Genomic DNA, 21,286 nt, shown 5'->3' with positions numbered 1-21,286 from the left:
GTGTAAATGTTTAAATTAATTTATATTAGAATTCATATCATAATTCTGTATCAAACATAATTATTTTAAGCATTAAGATTTTTTTTTCTTAATTGCATTTCGAATCGTGCTTGCAGCGCCATCTTCTTACTTACTAATGTTTATTCAAATTTAATGATCAAACCATATTATATAACCTGTGCTGTATGAAGTGGGGGGAGGGGGTTAATGAAACTTTGCGTCAATAAATAATATAAGTTTATTGTTGATAAATATACACGTGCTCCACTTTATACAAACTTACAAAACTCTAAACATTATTCTAGTTAATTACATCCTAGAGTACCACCGTGCACCAGGTACATAGCACGACACCTGTCACGTGACCAATCTGTCAGTACTCGATATTATTTCGCTCTTCATCAACATCCTTCACAGAATATGAAAAATATACAAAAATTTAAATTAAAATTGCAGTTCGGGAGAGTAAATGTTTATTTATAGATATTAAACCTGTCCTTTTTGTGAATATTACAACACTGCGATGCCACACTACGTCAATCAAAACTCCAGTGAGTGCAGTTGTGGATTGTGAGGTAACGCCAAAGAATATTTTTACTCTAGGTAACGCTTTGTAGTGATTATCATATAACCAAAGAGATTTAGAGCGCTTTCGTACTACGTCCGATCCGAATCCGATCCGTACCCGTGAAAAACAGTACAACTATTACTAACAGTTGACGTAAAGAACGTTGACGGACGCCGAATCTAGTGCGTAAACTACCATAGAAATAGTTCTACGACTACTTCGGACCGTGTTTTCACGGATACGGATCGGATTCAGATCGGACGTAGTGCGAAAGCTCTTAAGTGTGACATATAGCGGTCATTGACGGATTGTTCAATAAGTTGATCCAAACTCAAGCGATAATGGCGCTATAGTTACAAGTACTAAATTAATTAGAGGGTGCGTATATCAGCTATCCAATGCATATTGTCAAAATTATCATCAATGATTAAAAGATTTGTTTGCCAATTTAGTACCAAATACAATTTCGATTTCGTTCGTGTTGCCCACTCTATGTCACAATACATACTTTAATACTTTTCAATACAGTTGCTGATAATGGTGTACTTTCAGAGGCTTTAATAATTAAGATTCGAAAATTAAATCGATTGCAAAGGGATCTCCTTTTACGCGTAACTTTCTTTTACGATCTCGACCATTAGTTTTAAAATAAGTTAATTTTTTAGTTTTATTTATTTAGAGCATTGTTAACAAGACAGAGAATAATTAAGTAATTTTTTAATATACTCGATTACAAGAAAAACCCCCGTTAAGTTTATCTTAAATTTATAAGTCAATTTAAAAAGTTAAAAAGCAAGGAGTTTTCATAAATGCAACAAAATCGGATAGATTTTATACGAGGAAAAATTAATGAGTCCGTAAGTCTTGGCATTGATTTCTCAAAATTATTTTAAATGGTTTTTTAGCATATTTAATTACCAGTTATAATTTAATTATTTTCACATCAATATTTGTAAAAAATCTTATGGGCTGTATACGCGAGAGAATCCATTGAATAGTTTCGTTATAAAAAAAAGTCCAGTTGTAAAAAAAGAGCCACAAGACATTTTCTTAAAGCATGTTGAAATAAACATGTATATATTTAAATATTTCACTGGTTTTTTACTATTTCCCACAACTGTATCGAAAAACGTCGTGTGATACTCGGGTGTGTAGGTTATTGCAAACTCGTGTTATTAAAAACCCTCGCTTTTGGCTCAGGTTTGTTGATGACGTTTCGTTTGCAATCATTTACTTTCTCCCCTTGTATCACGATGTACTATGTCATGTCACCTCTTAGCGTCCAACACAGGTAGTGTTATATTTGATCATTAGTTGTATGTTCATATCGATTAGAATCGCGTGTCAAATGTATGACTGTGTTGTTAACAATAACTAATTGAATGATTTTGTACACGAAAATATTGTGATCATTAATTATTTGATATCGCAAATAAAATTTGAAAAACAAAATTTTATGAACGATGCGGGATTCGAACCCACGACCTCCGGCGTTCCGTGCCGGTGCTCTAACCAACTGAGCTAACCGTCCAAGGTTCGCATCGTTCATAAAATTTTGTTTTTAAAATTTTATTTGTGTATTAATCCTAGAAGTGAGGGTTATCACTTTAAAAAAACATAACACATTATTTGATATCTGTTCAAGTTCGTAATCTAAAATTTGTTTCTATTAGGAATAACTTGTATAACATATTAATTAAGTAAAGTATGGAACAACTCTTCTAATAAACATAATATAACAAATACTCCAGAGTCTACAAAATACGGTTAAAGTAGGTATAGGTATAAATAAATAAACACACAAAATAAATCAGTCTATCGTTTCAACACTAGTATTTAAAATAAGACATTAAATTGTTTCTGGTAAGTAAGTAAATACTTATATTTTTTTTTAAATCATCGACATATTATGTTAGTTTCACAAATTGTTACTTCTCATTATAATGAAAAGTTTTTGAAGGTCAACTCGCGACCAACAGTGACGCCATCATTTAAGAAAATTATCAAAAGATTGTATTGCAATCAACAATAGGTACCTAACTATAACTGACTTAGGTTACAAGTTGTTCATTAATTGTGTGATTTAAAAAAATAACAAGTTACGACGTCTTTCACTGTTTAAATAGGTAGAATAAGGTAAGGCCAGTTCGTCGGAGACCGGCATACTTCATTAAAATTTTCATTCAATGATCAAACTAGGCCACTTCTATAATATTTTAGATCAGTTTTATTATATTAGGTGATCAAATTTTTAGTCTACTATTGAAAAAAAAATCGTACAAGTTTACCTTAACGTAAGCGGTTTGTAAAAAAAACTAGTTTAAAAAAATCGGCGAAATTGACTGATTTTAACTATCACGTCGGATTTGGCCGTATGATGGGAAAATTTTCTATTGATAGACAGTTTATGCGAAAATGGACATTATGTCAAATTTTAAAAGTAGCAAGAGTGCAGAAAGATGTCGTCGATCGAAGAATCAGATATCTGCGGATGTTCTTTTCGATGAAACAATGTCAGCTCAAGTTTCGCAAGAACCATTTTTAGGCAATAAAATAAATAAAGCCCGTTTGAATTCGTTGCTAACAAAAAAAATTGAACAAGCTGCTATTACAGTTAATTAGGCCGAGGAAGATGCATATATCTTTTGATTATCAAAACAGCAATTTCCCACTGCTCAACTTTCGATGCTGTTTTCGTCATTGGTGAAAACGTTGATCTTCTAGTTTTTCTGACAGCATTAGCGCCATCCCAAAAAAAAATATACGCTCGCAAACCTGGGAAGGGAAACACTGCTGAAAGACTGTATTCTGGGAATAGTTTGAAACATGAAGAAGCAGCTGAAAACATCTTGTTTCTACATGATGCGACACGACACGACCCTCTTCAACCAAGGAAAAACGAAATTTTGTTCGCTTATACAGAAAAATTCAAGACTCTATGACATTATTAGTATCTTCAGAGATAAAGATGCTCAAAAAGAACACATCGCAGATGCTGGAGCATGTTTTCTCAATGCTTTGTATGGTGGCAACATGGAAAAGGAAGCCTTGGAAGAAGTTCGCTACCAACGTTTCGTGAAAGCAACAATAAAAAGCAAACCCAATCTTGCAACTTTACCCCAACGGAGGATACTGCACGACGTCATGCGTATAGGACATATCACTAGGTTCAGAAATAGTACGGAATCCAAAAAAATCCGGAAGTCTGGGGTTGGAAAGTTGGCAGCAACGGGCTTACTCCATTAAAAATGACAAAGTCGCCAGCCTTAATGAATTTCATTTTTGTAGGGCAAAAATCCTTACTGACTCGACTATATGTGCCTTATATAACGCCATCAATGTCAATTTATTGTTGCAAGAATAGTTTTATGTTTTCGTACATTTTGCTGCCATGTATGTATCTAGCTATTAAAAATTCGTTGTATTTCTTACTAGGCGGTCTTCACCGATTGATGGTCTACGCCGAAATGACCTTACTATTGGAACTGTTATTTTTTAATTAATATTGTATAATAATATATGCCTAACTATTTGTGAAGAAGACAGGATTTGTAGCCTACCTACTAGCTATTAAATAATCAAGAGTCATTTGGAAATCAGATTATTATATACTTAATTTTAAGAAATATAAATCATCACAATAAAAGTATAATTAAATGCTTATATGTTACAATATACCTAGAATTAAGTGAAAATATGAAAATTAGGCGCCATAATACTAACCTATCATTGAGAAGTAGATAAATCGATGTATTGCAACATACTTTAAAAATATTATAGATGCAAAATACTCCACACTAATTATTGTTTTAGTACTCATGAGTGTAAGTAGGTGCTCACAAATATCAATTGATTATAAATATATTAAAATTATAATAAACCTTAAAAATGGACGCGTGGTAATCGCAAATCGAACTAATAATTTGTTATAAGTCTTAATTTATTAAATAGAACAATTACATTCACATATAATATTTCCATAGGTGTGATTATTTTAATATTTATAGTTTATAATAGAATAAAACTTAGCGCCCCCATTTTGACCTTGACGAGTGGTGCGTGACGCCTTGTTCTAATATTATGTGTTCTTTTATTTGGTGACGCTAACGCGACGCGCGGCTTGATATAGGCCATAGATAATACACTATATACTAGAGATAGATGTGCAACTCATGTTTTATTTTGTAAAATCAGTGTACCCAGGCCAAGAGATGGCGCTGCGTTATTTTTACGCTCTTAGCGTACCGTCGCTAGATGGCGCTAATTATGTTTACAGTTTTTACTTTTTACTATTGTTGTAGACCGTATTGAATGCATATTGATTATTGATGTTTGTTTTGTGTGGATGGAAATTATTATTCGTTTATTAAGTTCAGCAGTCACCTTTAAATAAAGAGAGTCATTCAATGATTACAACACGATAGTCAAGTCTTTAATAAGTAAGTTAAGTGAGTTTTTTGCTATCACTAGCTCCATCTATCCATCTATCATGTATGTTAAATTATCGCCATCGTGGTGAAGTTGCAGCGTACCTAGTAGAATAGGTGGCAGCACTTTCAATGCAAATTTTTTTCATGTGCCAATGTAGGGAAGTTGCACCCCCCTGATAAAGGCACCTGTGTATATGATATAGGTCAAGTCAATGTACAGGTTTCTGCTGTGTTTCTTCAAAAAAAAAATATAATTAATTATTAGCTCGTATCTTTTAATTATTAGCGCCAATTTATGATGACAGATCAGGTTCCAGGCACCATGATGGTGTTGAAATTATGTGTCATTTGGACAAGACAGTGAGTGGCAATATTTGTGGTTCATAACTTAATATGCCGTTATTTTTATCGAATTCCACATTTTTTAAAATAAATTAAGTAAAAAAAAAACAAAGAATGAGTGAGATCACATAATTGAGAAACATTAAATTCCGTAATTACTTCATATATATAATTAATCAACAATCATGAGATGTTATATATTATGGTAAGGTGCGTTGTGTGTCACATACGGTTCTGTTCGGTACAGTAGAGGTGACCGTAGTTTAGTGTTAGTTTTCTCCTCGATCGTACTCCAAATCGAACAGGTACATAGATCATAAAAACCTGATACTTACATCTAGAAATACTAAAAATACTAGAAAAAAGCTAAAAGTTAAGCGTTTATACAAAATCTTAGTTTTATAAAAGTCTTTATACAAATATTTTAAAAGTTGGCAAAATATGTATACACTGTGTATTCGTGGTACATTGTTCCTCCTCTAGTCTCTGTTTAAATAAATCTGGCCAACAGTGTGTTGGCTGCGCACACATAAGACGAACCGAAGATCGCTCGGCAGTCTGTATAAATAATATATACGTACAAAATATACAAGTTATACAAATCATTAAACAACTAGTATGGCAGTATTTGTCAGCAGGTACCGACTTGTAAATTAACTTATCTAAACTATAATGAATCGTTTAATGTGATTAAAAATTAAATCATTTAAAATATGTCTATAAAATTTGCAAATAACTTATATAAATTCACTATTTCATTAGAACAACGTTACATATATACATACATAAATCGTTGTTTGTTCTTTTTTTATATCTAATGGTCGATTGTTTTATAAAATAAAGCTTAACGAAATTTCATTAAAATTAATTAATGGCCTCGTCTAGTAAAAATGTTGCCTTCCAACTCAGAAACAAATAAGTAAAATAATTTTAAATAAAATACTTCGTATATTACGAATAGTGACTCACCATAAATCGGCGGACTTTGGTAGTAGGCCAGGAACGTATCGTAAGTCTCGAGGCCGCTAAATGTATTACAATTAAAATATAACAGTCTTGTTAAAGCCAAAAAGTATTAATCATTTGATATTTCGCGTCACGTGAGCTCCACATAACAAAACAAGTTCAACAATAACACTCAATGTCTATTTTACAGTTTAGTCTTTGATATATTCTCCGACACCGGCGTTCGCCAACTCTGCAGTCTCTATCCGGAACGTTCTAGTCGCGCGATAAGAATTGGGACTAAAAATGGCGTCTCCCTTATTTATAGCGAACGAACAAGTATAATATACCCTATCAAACGAAAAAAAAATAACTGTTGATAATTGTCGGTGTTGTATTCTACAAATACACACAACTTGAGCGTATTAAAATTTTTGGAAATTTAAAATATGGCGTCGACACAGTGACAGTGAGCCGCCATTTTCAATTCCATTGTCTATTGCACGATTAGTTTGAGCACATAAGGTGTCGTGGGTCGCGACTCGCGGTGTCTCAGCAGTGGAACTGCTGCTGCGTGATGGCGGACAGGTCCTTCATGAGTCCCTCCAGGTTCTGCATGTCGCGATGCAGGCGCTCGGTGGAACGAGACGGCGTCAGCGGCTCCAGCTCCGAAGAGCAGTGCGCCACGCTCCCGCCTGGCGGTCACACACCACACTAACACAACGACCAACCGACCGTACACCTTCGCTAGGTGCACGTTCGTGTGGTTGTTGTTGTTGATGGATCGCAATAGATATACAGATTTTTTTGAAGCAATTTATTAAACTATTCTATAGAAAATATATTTTGTAATAATTTAATTTCACTGTATTAAACTTGTGCCAACCAAGTATTTCAACTCTCCAAGTCGGCATTTAAGGCGTGTTTCCACGCCTTAACCGAGCCTTAGTCCGAGCAGACTCAAACCGAGTTTTTATGACTACTAGGACGCGGTTCTATTAATACGAGTTCACTCGGACCATTTTGTAAAACAAAATGGTGTCTTGTAAGGAAAAGTAGACTGAATTATTAGAAGTTTGGCTATAGCCGGTTAACTTCATTTTCCTTGCTACTTTTTCGATCTCATGCTTAAAGACTTGTCCGCTGTGTTTAGTGCACTCATTTATACTACAATTACAGGTCTAAAACTGTTCCTCTGCGTTCTTCCTCTTTTCGTTACCACTTCGATACCTCGCAAGTCGCAACAAATTGTTGTCATATTGATTGTTTAAGGATGCAAACGGTACTGGGACGCTAGACTATGTTGGCCAGCTCGTACTCGGTTTAAGTGTAGTCGTAGAGTGAAAACCCCGCTTGTGTTGTGCGGTGGAAAAAATAGTGATGCATGTGTTACCTAGCTGGAGGCGATTGTGTGCGTGACCCGGCGACGAGCTGGCACTCTTCTTGTAGGGCGACGTGTCGCGCGCGCTGCCCGCTGTTGGAACACAACAGAACATTAAGTCACTTTTGTATGTTACGACGTATTTATAAACAAAGCTGGAGCCAAACGCCGATCTGCCAGCATTTCTAGAACAAGGTCCACGCAAGTTGGTGCTGACTTGTACCGAGCAAGCCAGAACCGAACATTGCCGATAATTTCCGAAACTTTAGTCAACTCAGATAAGCAGTCATTTTAGAATGGAACAACGCAGTATACCATTAATTTTATAACATATTAAAATATCTTATCATTGTTAGGAAAACATTCACTGGATGAGGGAGCGCAGGACCTATCGTCGTGGAAATCTTTGGAGGAGGCCTTTGTGCAGCAGTGGACGTCTTCTGGCTGACGATGAACACATTCACTAACAAAAATATTCATCTGATGAGATCGGTACTCCAGGTTCATTATCGGCCGCTGTGCCAGCATAGTAAGTAAAAGGATAGTATTTGTATAAACTAATTATGTTATTCTAAGTGTCGCCAATCGTCGACCAGTGCCGGAAGAATCTCGTGTCTTCTATCGAGTCCTCTCTTGAGAAGGTCGCGGAATGGGGTAAAATGAACCTTGAATTTAACCCCAGAAGACTGAAGTTTGCGCGTTTACCATTAAAAAAAACCCTATTTGTCGTGTCATCGCTCTTCGACAACACCTCCCTCTTAAAGCCTCGCCTAGTAGCCTGAATTCTGCGGTCATCTGGAGGGCAAAGCCAAATTGGCTTCGAAGAAGCTGGACGTCATAAATAGAGCACATATCTCTAAAAAGCGCATGTCCGCCCCCACATATGGAGTATTGCAGTCATCTCTGGTCTGGCACACCCCAGTATCAGCTCGCTCCATTTGACCACGTGCAACGCAGAGCAGCTCGAATTGTCAGTGCTCTGTGAACGTCTGGATCACTTGGCGTTTAGTAAAGACGTCGCTTCATTGTGTGTCTTCTATCGCATTTATTACGGGGAGTGTTCCGAAGAGCTATTTTATCTGAAAATCACCGATGTAACCGAATAACACCTTCGATACGCCACAAATTAGGATATCATTCCCACCATCTGAATGTGTGGCGGTCCTCCACAGTGCGGTTTTCAAGGACCTTCACGACTTACTACAAAGCTGTGAAATAAGCTTCCTTGTGCTGTGTTTCCGGGACACTACGACATGGGTACCTTCGTAAAAGCGCGCACACCTTCCTTAAAGGTCGACAAAGCTCCTGCGATTCCTTTGGTTTTGCAAGAGAATGGGGCAGTGATCATTTAAAACCAGGTGACCCGTACGGTCGTTTGTCCTCCTATTACATAAAAAAATATAAATAGATTTATGGATATGTCATCATGCACCAGGTTAAAAAACGAAGGTCACGATTCACCTAATAATATTATCATGTTTGTTACATATCGTTTCTGCGGTGTTAGCATAAGGCGGTCAGCCGACTTACCCTTAGAGTGTGAGGGAGTGGAGTGCTCGGACGAGTTGTCAAGAGTGAAGCTGTGTAGCGCGGCGCCCCTAGCGCCTGCCCCGCCCCGCGGCAATGACCCGCTCCCCGACGTCGCCGCGCCTCCCGCGCCTGCTTCGCTGCTTACCGAGTCCCGGCTACGACAAACACACAAGATTCATATGTGGCCGTATATATCTGTAGCACCCAAATAGCGATGCACCTGTGCAGTGTAGGAACAATCTAACTACTATTTGGCGATAAGTGAAGGGTGCGCGAGGTGGGTCAGCGGCACCACGATATTAGTCGAACATTGTTGGTAAACAATATATAATACAACAATATATATATATAAAAGGGCGGTAGCCCTTGAGTTCACGAAGAACACTTTTGTTTCGAAGTTACTACGGACACGTACAATTTTTTTACGACGGTTTTCAAAGCATGAAAGATTAATGAATTCTAATTTTGTTTGTAGCAGAAATTGTACAGATAATAATTTAAAAGTCTACACTGTGGAGCTGCTGTTTTTTTTGTTACATGAGGTGCCTGAGTACATTTCTATTTATAAAGTAGTAAGTCCCCGCTTCACATTGTAATCTTTCTTAAGCATCTCTTACATTAGTATAAGTTTACAAACTACCGTATTCAATTTTAAGATCGTATTTAGCAAGGTGATCAAACATTTTACCACTATATAAAGGGGCACGCATATCATATAGGCAATTTGGCAGTGACTACCACTTTATAAACCTAAATTAATATAGCACTAGTGTTAAAGTTAGTTTAATGCCATTATTTAACACCCACTTATTAAAATTTTCCTTACGCTAGATACTAAATACATACAATGGTGAGCAATCTTCTCATATTCCAAAGCTCAACTACGACTAGTTAGATTCTACCTTACTAGAAAATTAATGCACGCCCCTGACTATATATATACATATTTAGAACGTAACTAAACTCATGCGCAGACGTTACCCGTCACTACAGCCCAATGCTCTTCTAATCGCAGTTGTGACTATCTACTAACTAATGTACAATATGAAAATATATGATCAATAAATAGACCAAGTACTCACACAGATGACATTTACGGCTCGAAGGACCAATAACAGACGTAGGGGACTTAGTATTAAAAAAAAATTAAACTCTAACTACTGACCGAATGCGAACGAATAAAGAGGAAAGCTAAAAGCTAATGTGATGAATGTGGTATTGTGGTGGTACTCACTGCGTGTAATGACCGAGAGGCTCATACGCCACGTAGTGCCCCCTCTCTCTCGCGCTGAGGGCCGTCGCGTACACATCGGAGCCACTGCCGGGCGCCATGTTGGCCCCGCCCCCGCACAGTGAGCTCAGGCCCGCCATGTTGGACAGCGAGGTGAGCGTTCCCATGTGCGACACGGGCACGGACGCCGAGCACGCAGACCCCAGTGGACACGACCCTGACCCGCCTGTGTCGAGCGTCAACCATCAGCTTCATAATAGTCGCCAAACATTACTTTCATTGAAGAGTCTTTCATTTACGACAGTGAAGAGCTTTCAATTGAGCTATTACTTTGATGAGAAATCCATTTGTTAAAGTATATCTCTTCTACTAAACATCTCAAGCACACACATTTTGTATCACATTTTTTTATCAATAATGTAGTTCTCTGCCAAATTCTTGAAAGCAGTAAATATTTTTTGAAGAAAGAATTAAAAATATATTGCCGAAATAGCGACTTTTCTACTAGCTATACTAGTTATCATTAATAGCAAAATTTAGGAATACAAATGATTTGAGTTTTCTTTAGTGTTAATTTCGCCAATATTTGTCTTTAAACAATTCGACACGTGTTTCGCCTCTACACGAGGCATCCTCAGGACGTGTAGTCTCGCCAAAATCTGGCACGAGACTCAACTTGAACTTGAAATATTGGCGGAATTAACACTAAAGAAAAGCCAAAATTTTGGAATTCAAACCCTCCACTCTATACCCAACGGGTGTGACCGGTAAGCCAAACGCCGGATACCTACATGGTTTCATCTAAGGGTTAAGAGTACTGGTGCAATAAGGCCTGGTTTTGAATTCCGAGTCGGCTATAAACGTATATACACATATAAGGCTGTATGATATATAGTTTCAGTACACGTTCACGTTCAACAAGTTCTTTAATTTTTTTTCGTACTATGGTAAGATTCATGCTAAAAGAAATTTGTTCTTATACAACAATTTCTACAATAATTGTTGCACACAGACAGTATGTGTTCTAATTATCAAGTAAAGCCTTCTGGGAATGCCAGAAGGTACTACGATTTCTGTTCGAATGAATTTATAATTGTTTAACTCTTTGATGTGCCAAATTTGTTGCATTCCCAGTTATAGCCTAACGTTAAAATATGTCAATATGATGATTTAAGAAGTAATGCGTTAAGTAATAGTATTACTGTTAGTGCAGTTCCAGCACTAGAACAAAAAGGCTCGCGTCGACGAGGCTAGTCGAGTCATTAATATTTACACATAGGTTTATGATATTTATCTACACCCATGCTTCAAATCTTCTATTAAAGATTCTGAAACAGTTAGCTTATTGCCAACATTAAAACACCCAATGTTCTAATAACCATTACATCATCCAAACGAGTGATGTAATGTTGTACTGAATTTCATAACAACACTCCTATTTTTTTTAGATCCCTTCATGCGCAAAGAGTTTCAACAGACAGCCACATTCTTATTGCTCGATGCGTGGTATCTGTATGAATTTCAAATAAAGAACATTTTCGTTTACGCGCGTACCACAATACCAAAACGTCGCGCGCCGTAAAAAAAAGTAGGTTATTCGAATCCCCGCCATTTTTCTTCGATATTTTTATTGTTTTGTTTACAAAAAATGAGTGATTATCGAATATTCGAGTAAATTTTAATTATTGCACTATACAAAATGTAAATTACTACTAAAATAAATAATTGATACATCAATACTTAGTTTATTTGTATATAATCAGTAATGAATGATATAAGGCTACCACTAGGACTGGTGTTTTAATGTTAGCAGTAAGCTAACTGTTCCAGAATCTTTTAGAGGATTCATATTCTGGCTGTAGATAAAGTCTTATATGCAACTGTTGATAATTAGGTATTAAAACACTCATGAGATACTATTATCACATGAGTAATGTAATAAGGGGTAATAAATCCACATTCGTGTTTTAATACCCCTTATTACATAACAGTTGCATAAATAACTATTTCATTATACAGAATCAGTCGGCCGGTGTGTGTGTGGCGGCGTGTATCGTGTGCACTCACAGGGCGCCGGCGGTGGGTGCGCGGGGAGGTGCAGGTGCGCGGGGTGCAGCGACCCCAGCGACGACTGCGGGCTGAGTGCCCCCGCACTCTGCAACACACGCACGCACAATGTACACTCACACCCGCAGCACTGGCCAGATATATAATGTACTCCTTGATATATCATCGAAAAAACAATCTTACGAATGAGCACAGCCTTATCATTTGGGTGCTCTTTTAATTAATTAACCGTTCGATCACTCCTATAGTAAACATGTTCCGTAGCATGAGTCGAAATACCTACAATAAATCAAGAAAACATTTTTATTTTATGAAATACACAGTCATGAACGGACGGAGTGACAGTTGCTCATCAAATTCTTCGACAGCATTGGTTTATACAGAAAGATAAGGTTGAAGCTTTCTTTTTCACGTAACGACTCCATATATCTTTTGAAGATAGCGATTTGTAAAAGCGACCCCGGTTCGATCCTCGCCCGTCACGTACCAAGGTCGTCACAACGCTGTTGTGATTCCTCTGGTGTTACAAGAGAGTACAATCTGCGGTGATATACCATCAGGTGACCCGTACCACCTCTTCCATAAAAATAACGAAATTCATTCAACTGCAAGACTTATAGGACTATATACTGTAGGACATAGATTCTTGGCAACTATTTACCAACATATGGACCTGGAATTGGGCGTCGGGAATCAGGGAAATCGCTCTATTTCTATAGAGCGTGCTATATGCACTATAGATAATGTCGAAGACTAATTATTCAACCCATTCAGCTTTCTGTTTGATTCAATTTTAGGTGATTTCGTGACTTCATTAGAAGCATTTTGTTATATTGTTGCACCACTATGCCTATACTCAGCCTATGCAGCATCTGTTTATGACAGTAACAGTCAGTCATCAGTCGTGATAGACGCAGCAACTGTTCTGTGGCACCTCACTACCCACCCAGCTGTAGTACCAGGTATAGAAACCTGGTAAGGCTATTGCGTAGACACTCCACGCAATCCTAGTCTACCCTTATAGCAATATTGGTAAATCTTTGGAGCATCATCACATCGTCAGTATCTCATACGATCATCACAACTGCTGCTAAGTTTGCCTCACCTGGTCGGGCATGTGTCTCCGCCGTTCACACGTGGACGTGCAGCCCGCGCTCATCCCAATGCCCACGCCAACTCCCGTCATCGCTGCACAATACAATCACAGCATGTTATTTAGAAGATTTAATATGAATCTAAACGTGTAGGAATCTTGATTGAACCCACAGTTCTGAGCAACATGGCAATTATGCTCGTCACTTTGAGACATTAGATATTAAGTCTCATTTGTCCAGTAATGTCACCAACTACGGCGCCCAAACCTCAAACCGAAACAAAATAATACCAACCAACCCAACTGCATCACGGACGCTGTGGACCCCACCTAGCCGTCATCGTCTACAAAGAAGCTTCTCACTGCTTGTTAACAGACAAAAGTATTTTCGAAAACGACTAGTTGATCCCCTTAAACAGGGACTAAAAGCTACTAACTTTCTTCGCAGAAACATTTCGATAAATAACAAAACATAAACATATCTCTGAAAAATTTTGGTGATCAACATAATATTCTTTACCATTTTCGTTACTAAACCAAATAAAGAGTATTGGTCTGAAATGAGACCCTTGAGAAACTCCGGAATGCGTGTAATGAGACTGACGTCTCATTGGTATAAGGGTGATCGTACGAGCAACCTTATTATTAAATTTTAGTTATTTGTAGTCAATCCCTTTGGATATCAAAATGATAATGTGAAACATTAAATTATTAATTAAGTAAGATCTAGTGAGAATCGATAGAAAAGTCACAAACATGCTCCATTCAAACTGATAGATGATCAGAAGGCAGATAGATGCAAAATATATGGTTATGCAGTTACGAAAATGATTCACATTACGAAAAATAATACGTATACTAACTAAATTTAATTTATATAGGCAGATGATTACAATAAGAACCATAAGAATGTTAAAATTACATTTAAACATTATAAAATTAAATAATAAACAAAAAAACAGATAATTGATTGAAGAAATAAAATATGGGATGTAGAACATGGAAGTAGGTAAAGAAAAGTGAATAAAATAAAATATGAACCTAAATACGGGTGGCACGTATAGTCGATCGCAGAGCGGCAGTGTGCGGGGGGCGTGGCCCGCAAGGGGGCGGTCTCGTCGCTGCTGCCCGCACACGATACGGACGCCGAGCGGGACTCTACGGGGGCGACACCAACCAACAATACGATTCGATCATAACATACAATGTGCAAAATAATGTCTCCTCATCTGACGGCCAAATTCAACCAAAAACCAATAAAAAAATCAAAATATTAATAAATAAACAAAGATTGCATATGATACAAAAAAAAGATACAATAATTAAATATAAAAATATTATGTTAAGAACAATAATAGAGAAATGAATAATGATAACGATGAATGAAATGTTGGGTGTAGGAGGGGGACATGACTCACCGACATAGGCTGGCGCGTATCTGCGGTCAAGCGAGGCGGCGGGCGGGGGCGGGGGTCGCGCGGGCTCGTACTCTGCGGGTGGCAGGCCGGCGCGGCCCAGGGTCAGGGAGGACGACACCAGGCCGCCGTCCACGCTGCCGGCAGATACTGCACCGGCAACAGATATTGGTGATGCAAGATGATATCCAAATAAAAACATGACCTACGTCACATTACAATGTTGTGTCCACGGACGAGTAAAAAGAGAAGGACTCCACGTCGTGATATTAGCAAGTGAAGCACCGTTATGCTAGTGTGTGTGTGGTTACGGGGGATACTAGTTACACAATTTTTTCTCCCTTAAATAATCTTATATGGCCACAAATACTTATATAGTATTGTTTTTACACTATTTCACAACGCTCGACGGCATTTTTAAAATATTTTATTGAGACGCAAACTTTGCAAGCTATCGGCCTGTAGTAGTGTAAGTGTGTGCGTGGGGCTATGTATTTACACGTTAATCGACTTGTTTTGGTGCTATACTGTTATGTAAGGTGACACGGAGTCCTTATTTTGTTACTAGTCCGTGGTTGTGTCATAAGTATTGTATTCAAGCCAGTGTGGGCCAATGTGAGACGACGTATCATGTCTGCGAGATTTAGGCTTATATTATAGAGTATTTGAGGCTACTAATTGATGGAATATAGGTTAAAAAGGCAAGGGTCCGCTGGTATCTAGTCAATACGGTATTTTAATCTATACTATAAAAAAAAATATATAATTGAGATAGCTATGACAATAAGCAGTCGGAAAATGTTAGTTTCAGTTCTTAAAATAATAAAATGGAATTTATTATACAAAGTAACTTATTCGATAGGTGGGAACAAGAGATAGCCCTGTAGGTACGTCAAATTCGCATAAGTCGGGGTCCAACTTTACTAAACTCGCTGTACGGGGTTAGTATTGCTCGTATTGAAGGATTTTTTTATGGAATAGGAAGACAAACTAGCGTACGGGTCACCTGGTGTTAAGTGATCACCGCCGTCCACATTCTCTTGCAACACCAGAGGAATCACAAGACCGTTGCCGGCCTTAGAGGTATACAAAATAAGTTCTTAACATCATTGAAACCGGACTGGGCATATTTTTTCGATTATCCAACTACCTCACAAAAGCAGAGAATACATAAAATTTATAACACCGCGAATCTTCACTCGTTCTAAGATTTCTTTTTATGTATATCCTTATAAAACTAACTTTGCAGGAAATACTCTTCTGAGGCGCTCTTGTATCTTATATATATCAAGATATCTTGTCAGATAGACAGACAGACGAACGGACAATAAAGTGATCCTATAAGGGCTCCTTTTTTTCCTCATGAGGTGCGGAATCCTTCAAATTATAAGTTTATTTCTGCGATCCGATTACGATTGAAAAATATTTTCGCGAGAGATATTTTTGTGAGGACCGAATATAATACGAACTGTCATTAATAATCTGTAGCAACGAAAGTGCAATAATAACAATAATTTTAATAATATACTCTATAATTATGCAATAATATACGTGCAAAAAATGCACGTAAACACTAATTCTCAGAAATTTGTAAGGAATGGACATACAGACGGTTCCCGGGAAGATAGAGTAGATAAAGATATGCTCGTACTCTTACTGGCGGAGCTGTGGATGCTCTTGTCAATGTGTTTGAGTTCCATCTGGTCGTGGTGGATCCACAGGTCTGGGGGTTTGATACCCGCCGACGCCGACGCTTTTTGATATGTGCTGAAATAGAAATTTATGCAATTTAGTATTTTGAAATTATGATATTATGGCAAAATAAAATTTTGGAATTTGTAAAATACTGTTCGATTTTCTAGGGTAAGCAAAGGCCTAATAAATGAACAGAAAATATTTATAACTAACGTTTAAAAAAAATTGTGAATTTTCTATCAATCCGACTTGTAGGAACAAGATACACATTAAAACTTACAGCTAATTACAAGAAATTAGTCAATACATACGAAGAAGAAGAATAAAAGTAATACAGGAAAAAAACATCAAGGAGTAAATAAATAAATAAAAACTATACAATAAGGGGTAAAAAAGAGAAAATTAGAAAAGTGGCCAACAAGTTTCTTAGCGAGGTCAAGGAATTATTTATAAGTCAGTTAGAATTATGAAAACAAGAGTAATATCGTTAATGAAAATAATAAAGTGTAGCGGCCCTAGTAAGGAACCCTGCAGCACACCCGAGGGAATACTACACCATGGTGAGATATAGCCGTAGAGCACTAGTCTTGATCTATTTTTACATAGGAGGAAAAAGAAACGAAGCATAGCACCTCTTATGAAGCTGATGTAATTAACACCGATTTCAGTAAGGCATTCGACCGGCTAAGTCATGACATCCTTCTCAATAAGCTCTATAATATTGGTATCAACGGTGACTTGTTAAGACGATTTTCCTCCTTCATTCATAATCCTATTCAAGCTGTTGTTGTGAGTAATTATATCTCAGGATGGGACACCGTATCTATTGGCGTTCCTCAGGGTTCCTTGCTTGGCCATCTATTGTTCGCAATATTTTGATTAGATATAGATATTTGCTTACATAGCGCCAAAATATTGTGCTTTTCTAACGATATCAAAATCTACAACAAGGAATCGTCAGTAGAGGATGCAATAGCACTATAACAAAAACTACACCGATTGCAAAATTATTTTGGTGATCATAGCTTAGACCTAAACCCATAGAAATGTAGCGTGAAGACAATCACGTAGGTAACCAAATACCTACCAGTTGAAATGTAAAAATGTGCAGAGGAGTAGAGTACAATACGAGACCTTGGTGTTCTATTTGATTCGAAGCTGTTATTCTACCAAAATATTAATTCAATTATGTCAAAAGCTATGAAAGCCCTTGGCTTCATTATAAGAATTCCAAATTTCCATAAAGTACACTGAAGATATTGTACAGCACCTTCGTTCAAAGTCACTGTATGCTACATATACTTCTCGTATAGAAAATATCAAAAAAAAAGGCTCTTACGATTTTAATGCTACTAAGTACTAACGATACAATTCATAATCATATGAGCAAGATTTACTACCTCGTGATAAACGACCTATGATCTCCGATATTGCTTTCTTCTTGAAAAAAGCTTAAAATAAGGTTGATTGTCCAGATCTTCTCTCGAAAATCTCATTCAGAACTTTGTGTATTGCACTATGCCATAGCTATTTATTGTATGTACCTCAATCATCTACTAACTACCGAACTGTTATAAAGGGTGTCCAGCGGGAATTTTTCAACTTTAAATAAACGTTACTCATTTGTTAGCGGGGTTAGGGCTGCGGAGGGGGTGACGTTAGAAGCGACGTTTCTGCGGATTTGTCAGTCGCCATGAGTCATTGGTCGGGCGCGCACCGCGCGTATGCGGTGGAACAATATTTGTTGAACGGCAATTCGCCTATTCGAGCGCGTCGTGCTTTTTGTTTGCATTACAACATTCGGCGATTAAGCGATGGTCCGAGTACGCAGCTTATCAGAACGTGGGTGCAAAGATTTCGAGAAGAAGGGACAATGATCAATAGGCCGCCACCAGGACCGTCTACGTCGGCAGCAACACCAGAACGAGTGGCACAGGTGCGTCAAGAAATTCTTAGAAATCCAAGGAAATCAGTAAGAAAGATTGCCGCCTCTACAGGCATTAAGAAGTCAACTGTGCATACGATTTTGAAAAAAAAACTAAAGCTTCATCCCTATAAAATGCAAATTGTCCAAAAATTGAATGAGAACGATTATGTTTCAAGAGAAAGGTACGCCAGAACGGCTTTGCAACGATTTCGAACCCCCAGAACACTTGGAAACATATTGTTCAGCGATGAGGCACATTTTCACATCGGGGGTTACGTAAACAAGCAAAATATGCGTTACTGGAATCCCAACAACCCAAGAGAACGTCATCAGAAAAGTTTGCACTGCCCGAAAACCACAGTATGGTGCGCCATCTCAGCTCAAGGAATAATCGGACCGTATTTTTTTAATCAGGGGGAAACTGTGGATACCTCTGTATACTGCCGCATGATTGATGAGTTTTTAGTGCCGCAATTGCAAGTTTTTCCAGGACGCAACAATAGGACACATTTCCAGCAAGATGGGGCAACCCCGCACACTTCCAGGGTGTCCATGTCGAAGTTAAGGGACATTTTCCCTGGAAAATTAATAAGCAAGTACGGAGACATAGCCTGGCCACCACGATCGCCTGACTTGACGCCCTGTGATTTTTTCTTGTGGGGATACCTCAAGTCCAAAGTTTACTGTAATAATCCCCGCACCATATCTGCCCTACAAGAAAATATCCGGCGTGAAATTGATGCAATCCCCCAAGCACTGTGTTCGCGCGTATTCGCCAATATGAGGGTTCGCTTACAAGAGTGTGTTACGCGAAATGGACGTCACTTGGAGGACATTATTTTTAAAAAATAAAATCCGCAGAAACGTGCTTTGTTTTAAAAATATAATAAATATTTTGAGTTTAATAATATGTTTTTTATTTAAGTTTAAAAAACAAAATTTTCCGCTGGACACCCTTTATCTTGCAGGCTAGCTCTACCTATAATAAACTTAGCAGTGAAATAATTAATTTAGATATTTTTAATACAACTGTTAACGCAATGAAACAATGTATCATGAAATCATTTTTTGAATCCCTTGACTAACCTGTAAATATTAAGTGTGCTTATTATTAGATTATATAACATGTATATGTATACATTATAATTTTACGTCTTACTACTTCTATCGTCTATTAGTGTTAGTTATTAATTGTATTTATATTTATTAAAATAAATAATATATTGGTGTCTCGACCAATATGCAACAGCCGGCCAGTCGTCCAAACAACCAATCGACTTGCACATGTACCTGGTGTCTGGAGAGAGCGGCGCCTGTCGCCGGCAGCACAGCGACAGAGCCAGCGCCGCTGCCAGGGCCAGCACCGCGCAGGCGCCCCCTGCGCTGGCCCATAGCCACGCTGACGTCGCTGAAGCCAACCCGGCGCCCTCGCCGGTATCTGTGAGCGCAACCTAGTTAGCTCAAAGCCTTTTACTATCATATTAAAGTATTTCAATAGAACGTGAGGAAAAACGGGCTGCACCTTTTCAAGGGATCGTCAGGACATGGCCTTACTCTCATAAATCCACGACTACACATTTTGAATATGAACAGTGGAATAAGTGCGATAGCATCCCACCTCGGGGCACGAGTTTTGAGCACGATGGGAGAAATTATATCCGGTCCACTCGATTTCTTAAAGTCTAAGGAAAACAGAGCTTGCTTTTTGTCCTGTCCACTTAAAATAACAAATGCAATCGATAATTAACCATTGTCTTTCATTCTAATCGCTATTTTTCTATTTCGATCTGAAGTTTTTTTCGGCAGCCTCACTGTTTTCTTCGTGAACTGTACTCCAAGCATAGAGTCCCGGTACCTCGGGATGTGGGCGTTGTCTTTCCATTGCCAAATAACTAGTAGATCAGAGAAAACACTTCACTAACAGGCCAGCAATGCTCTTGTGACTCCTCTGGTTTTGCTGGGTAGTTTGGGCGGCGGTGATCATTTGACACCATGTTACTCATACGCTCGTTTGTCTTTACTCACGCGCACCGGTGGCAATAACGGATGGCTAAGAGCAGCTTTAGATAACGTCCATAATTAACGTGTTTCGGATGGGTCAAACGTGTTTCATGGGTGACTTGTAAGCTAGTTGCCGATTTTGATGACGTGCATAGATTTCGCACGGACGGTTTACCGCTTAAGAGCACAGTCAATTGTCAGCACAGCAAGCTCAGGATTAATTCGCCTGTTGTTTGAAGTGAGTTGCTGCTTGAACTGACCACTTGAACCAGGGCTATGATCTGCTACCGATCGGTACTACGGCACAAGGCACAGAGACAAAAAGGAAAGTATTTTTTCTAATCTGGTTACATGAAGTGCCATAAGCAGCGGGTCATTATACGGCTTGATCGTCTGATAGGCACTGCACTCATAACCAGACAATGGTCAGCCATCCCAAAACGGGACACGCAGAAGATCTAATAAGGATGGAAATCCACATCTATTTATCTCTATTAAACGATACGTAGAGCTGTACTCACCAACCCCTGTCGTGTACACCACCGCGGCACTAAACGGTCCCAGCCCTTTGCTGTTCCGCGCCTGTATCTTGAAGGCGTACGTGGTGCGCGGCCGCAGGCGGTCCACGCGGGCCCGGCCCCGCTCGCCCGCCACGCCCACC

The 21,286-nt window shown here is 38.3% G+C and overlaps 1 protein-coding gene across 1 annotated transcript; it reads right to left on the bottom strand.

Moving 5' to 3' along the window:
- Nucleotides 1-220: 220 nt before the first annotated feature.
- LOC126975392 (uncharacterized) lies at nt 221-20,039 on the bottom strand. The gene is made up of 9 exons (XM_050823284.1): nt 19,915-20,039; nt 16,654-16,769; nt 15,006-15,152; nt 13,600-13,682; nt 12,495-12,582; nt 10,431-10,653; nt 9,197-9,351; nt 7,679-7,759; nt 221-6,980 (listed from the first exon to the last, which is right to left on the bottom strand). Exons 2-9 carry the CDS (start codon nt 16,700-16,702, stop codon nt 6,838-6,840), a joined length of 969 nt encoding a protein of 322 aa, XP_050679241.1. The 5' UTR covers nt 16,703-16,769; nt 19,915-20,039; the 3' UTR covers nt 221-6,837.
- Nucleotides 20,040-21,286: the final 1,247 nt, after the last annotated feature.

This window comes from Leptidea sinapis, chromosome 35 (genome assembly GCF_905404315.1).
Source record: "Leptidea sinapis chromosome 35, ilLepSina1.1, whole genome shotgun sequence".
Classification (NCBI taxonomy): domain Eukaryota; kingdom Metazoa; phylum Arthropoda; class Insecta; order Lepidoptera; family Pieridae; genus Leptidea; species Leptidea sinapis.
The sequence above is the reverse complement of the archived record's forward strand: the minus strand, read 5'-3'. Positions and strand labels throughout refer to the sequence as shown.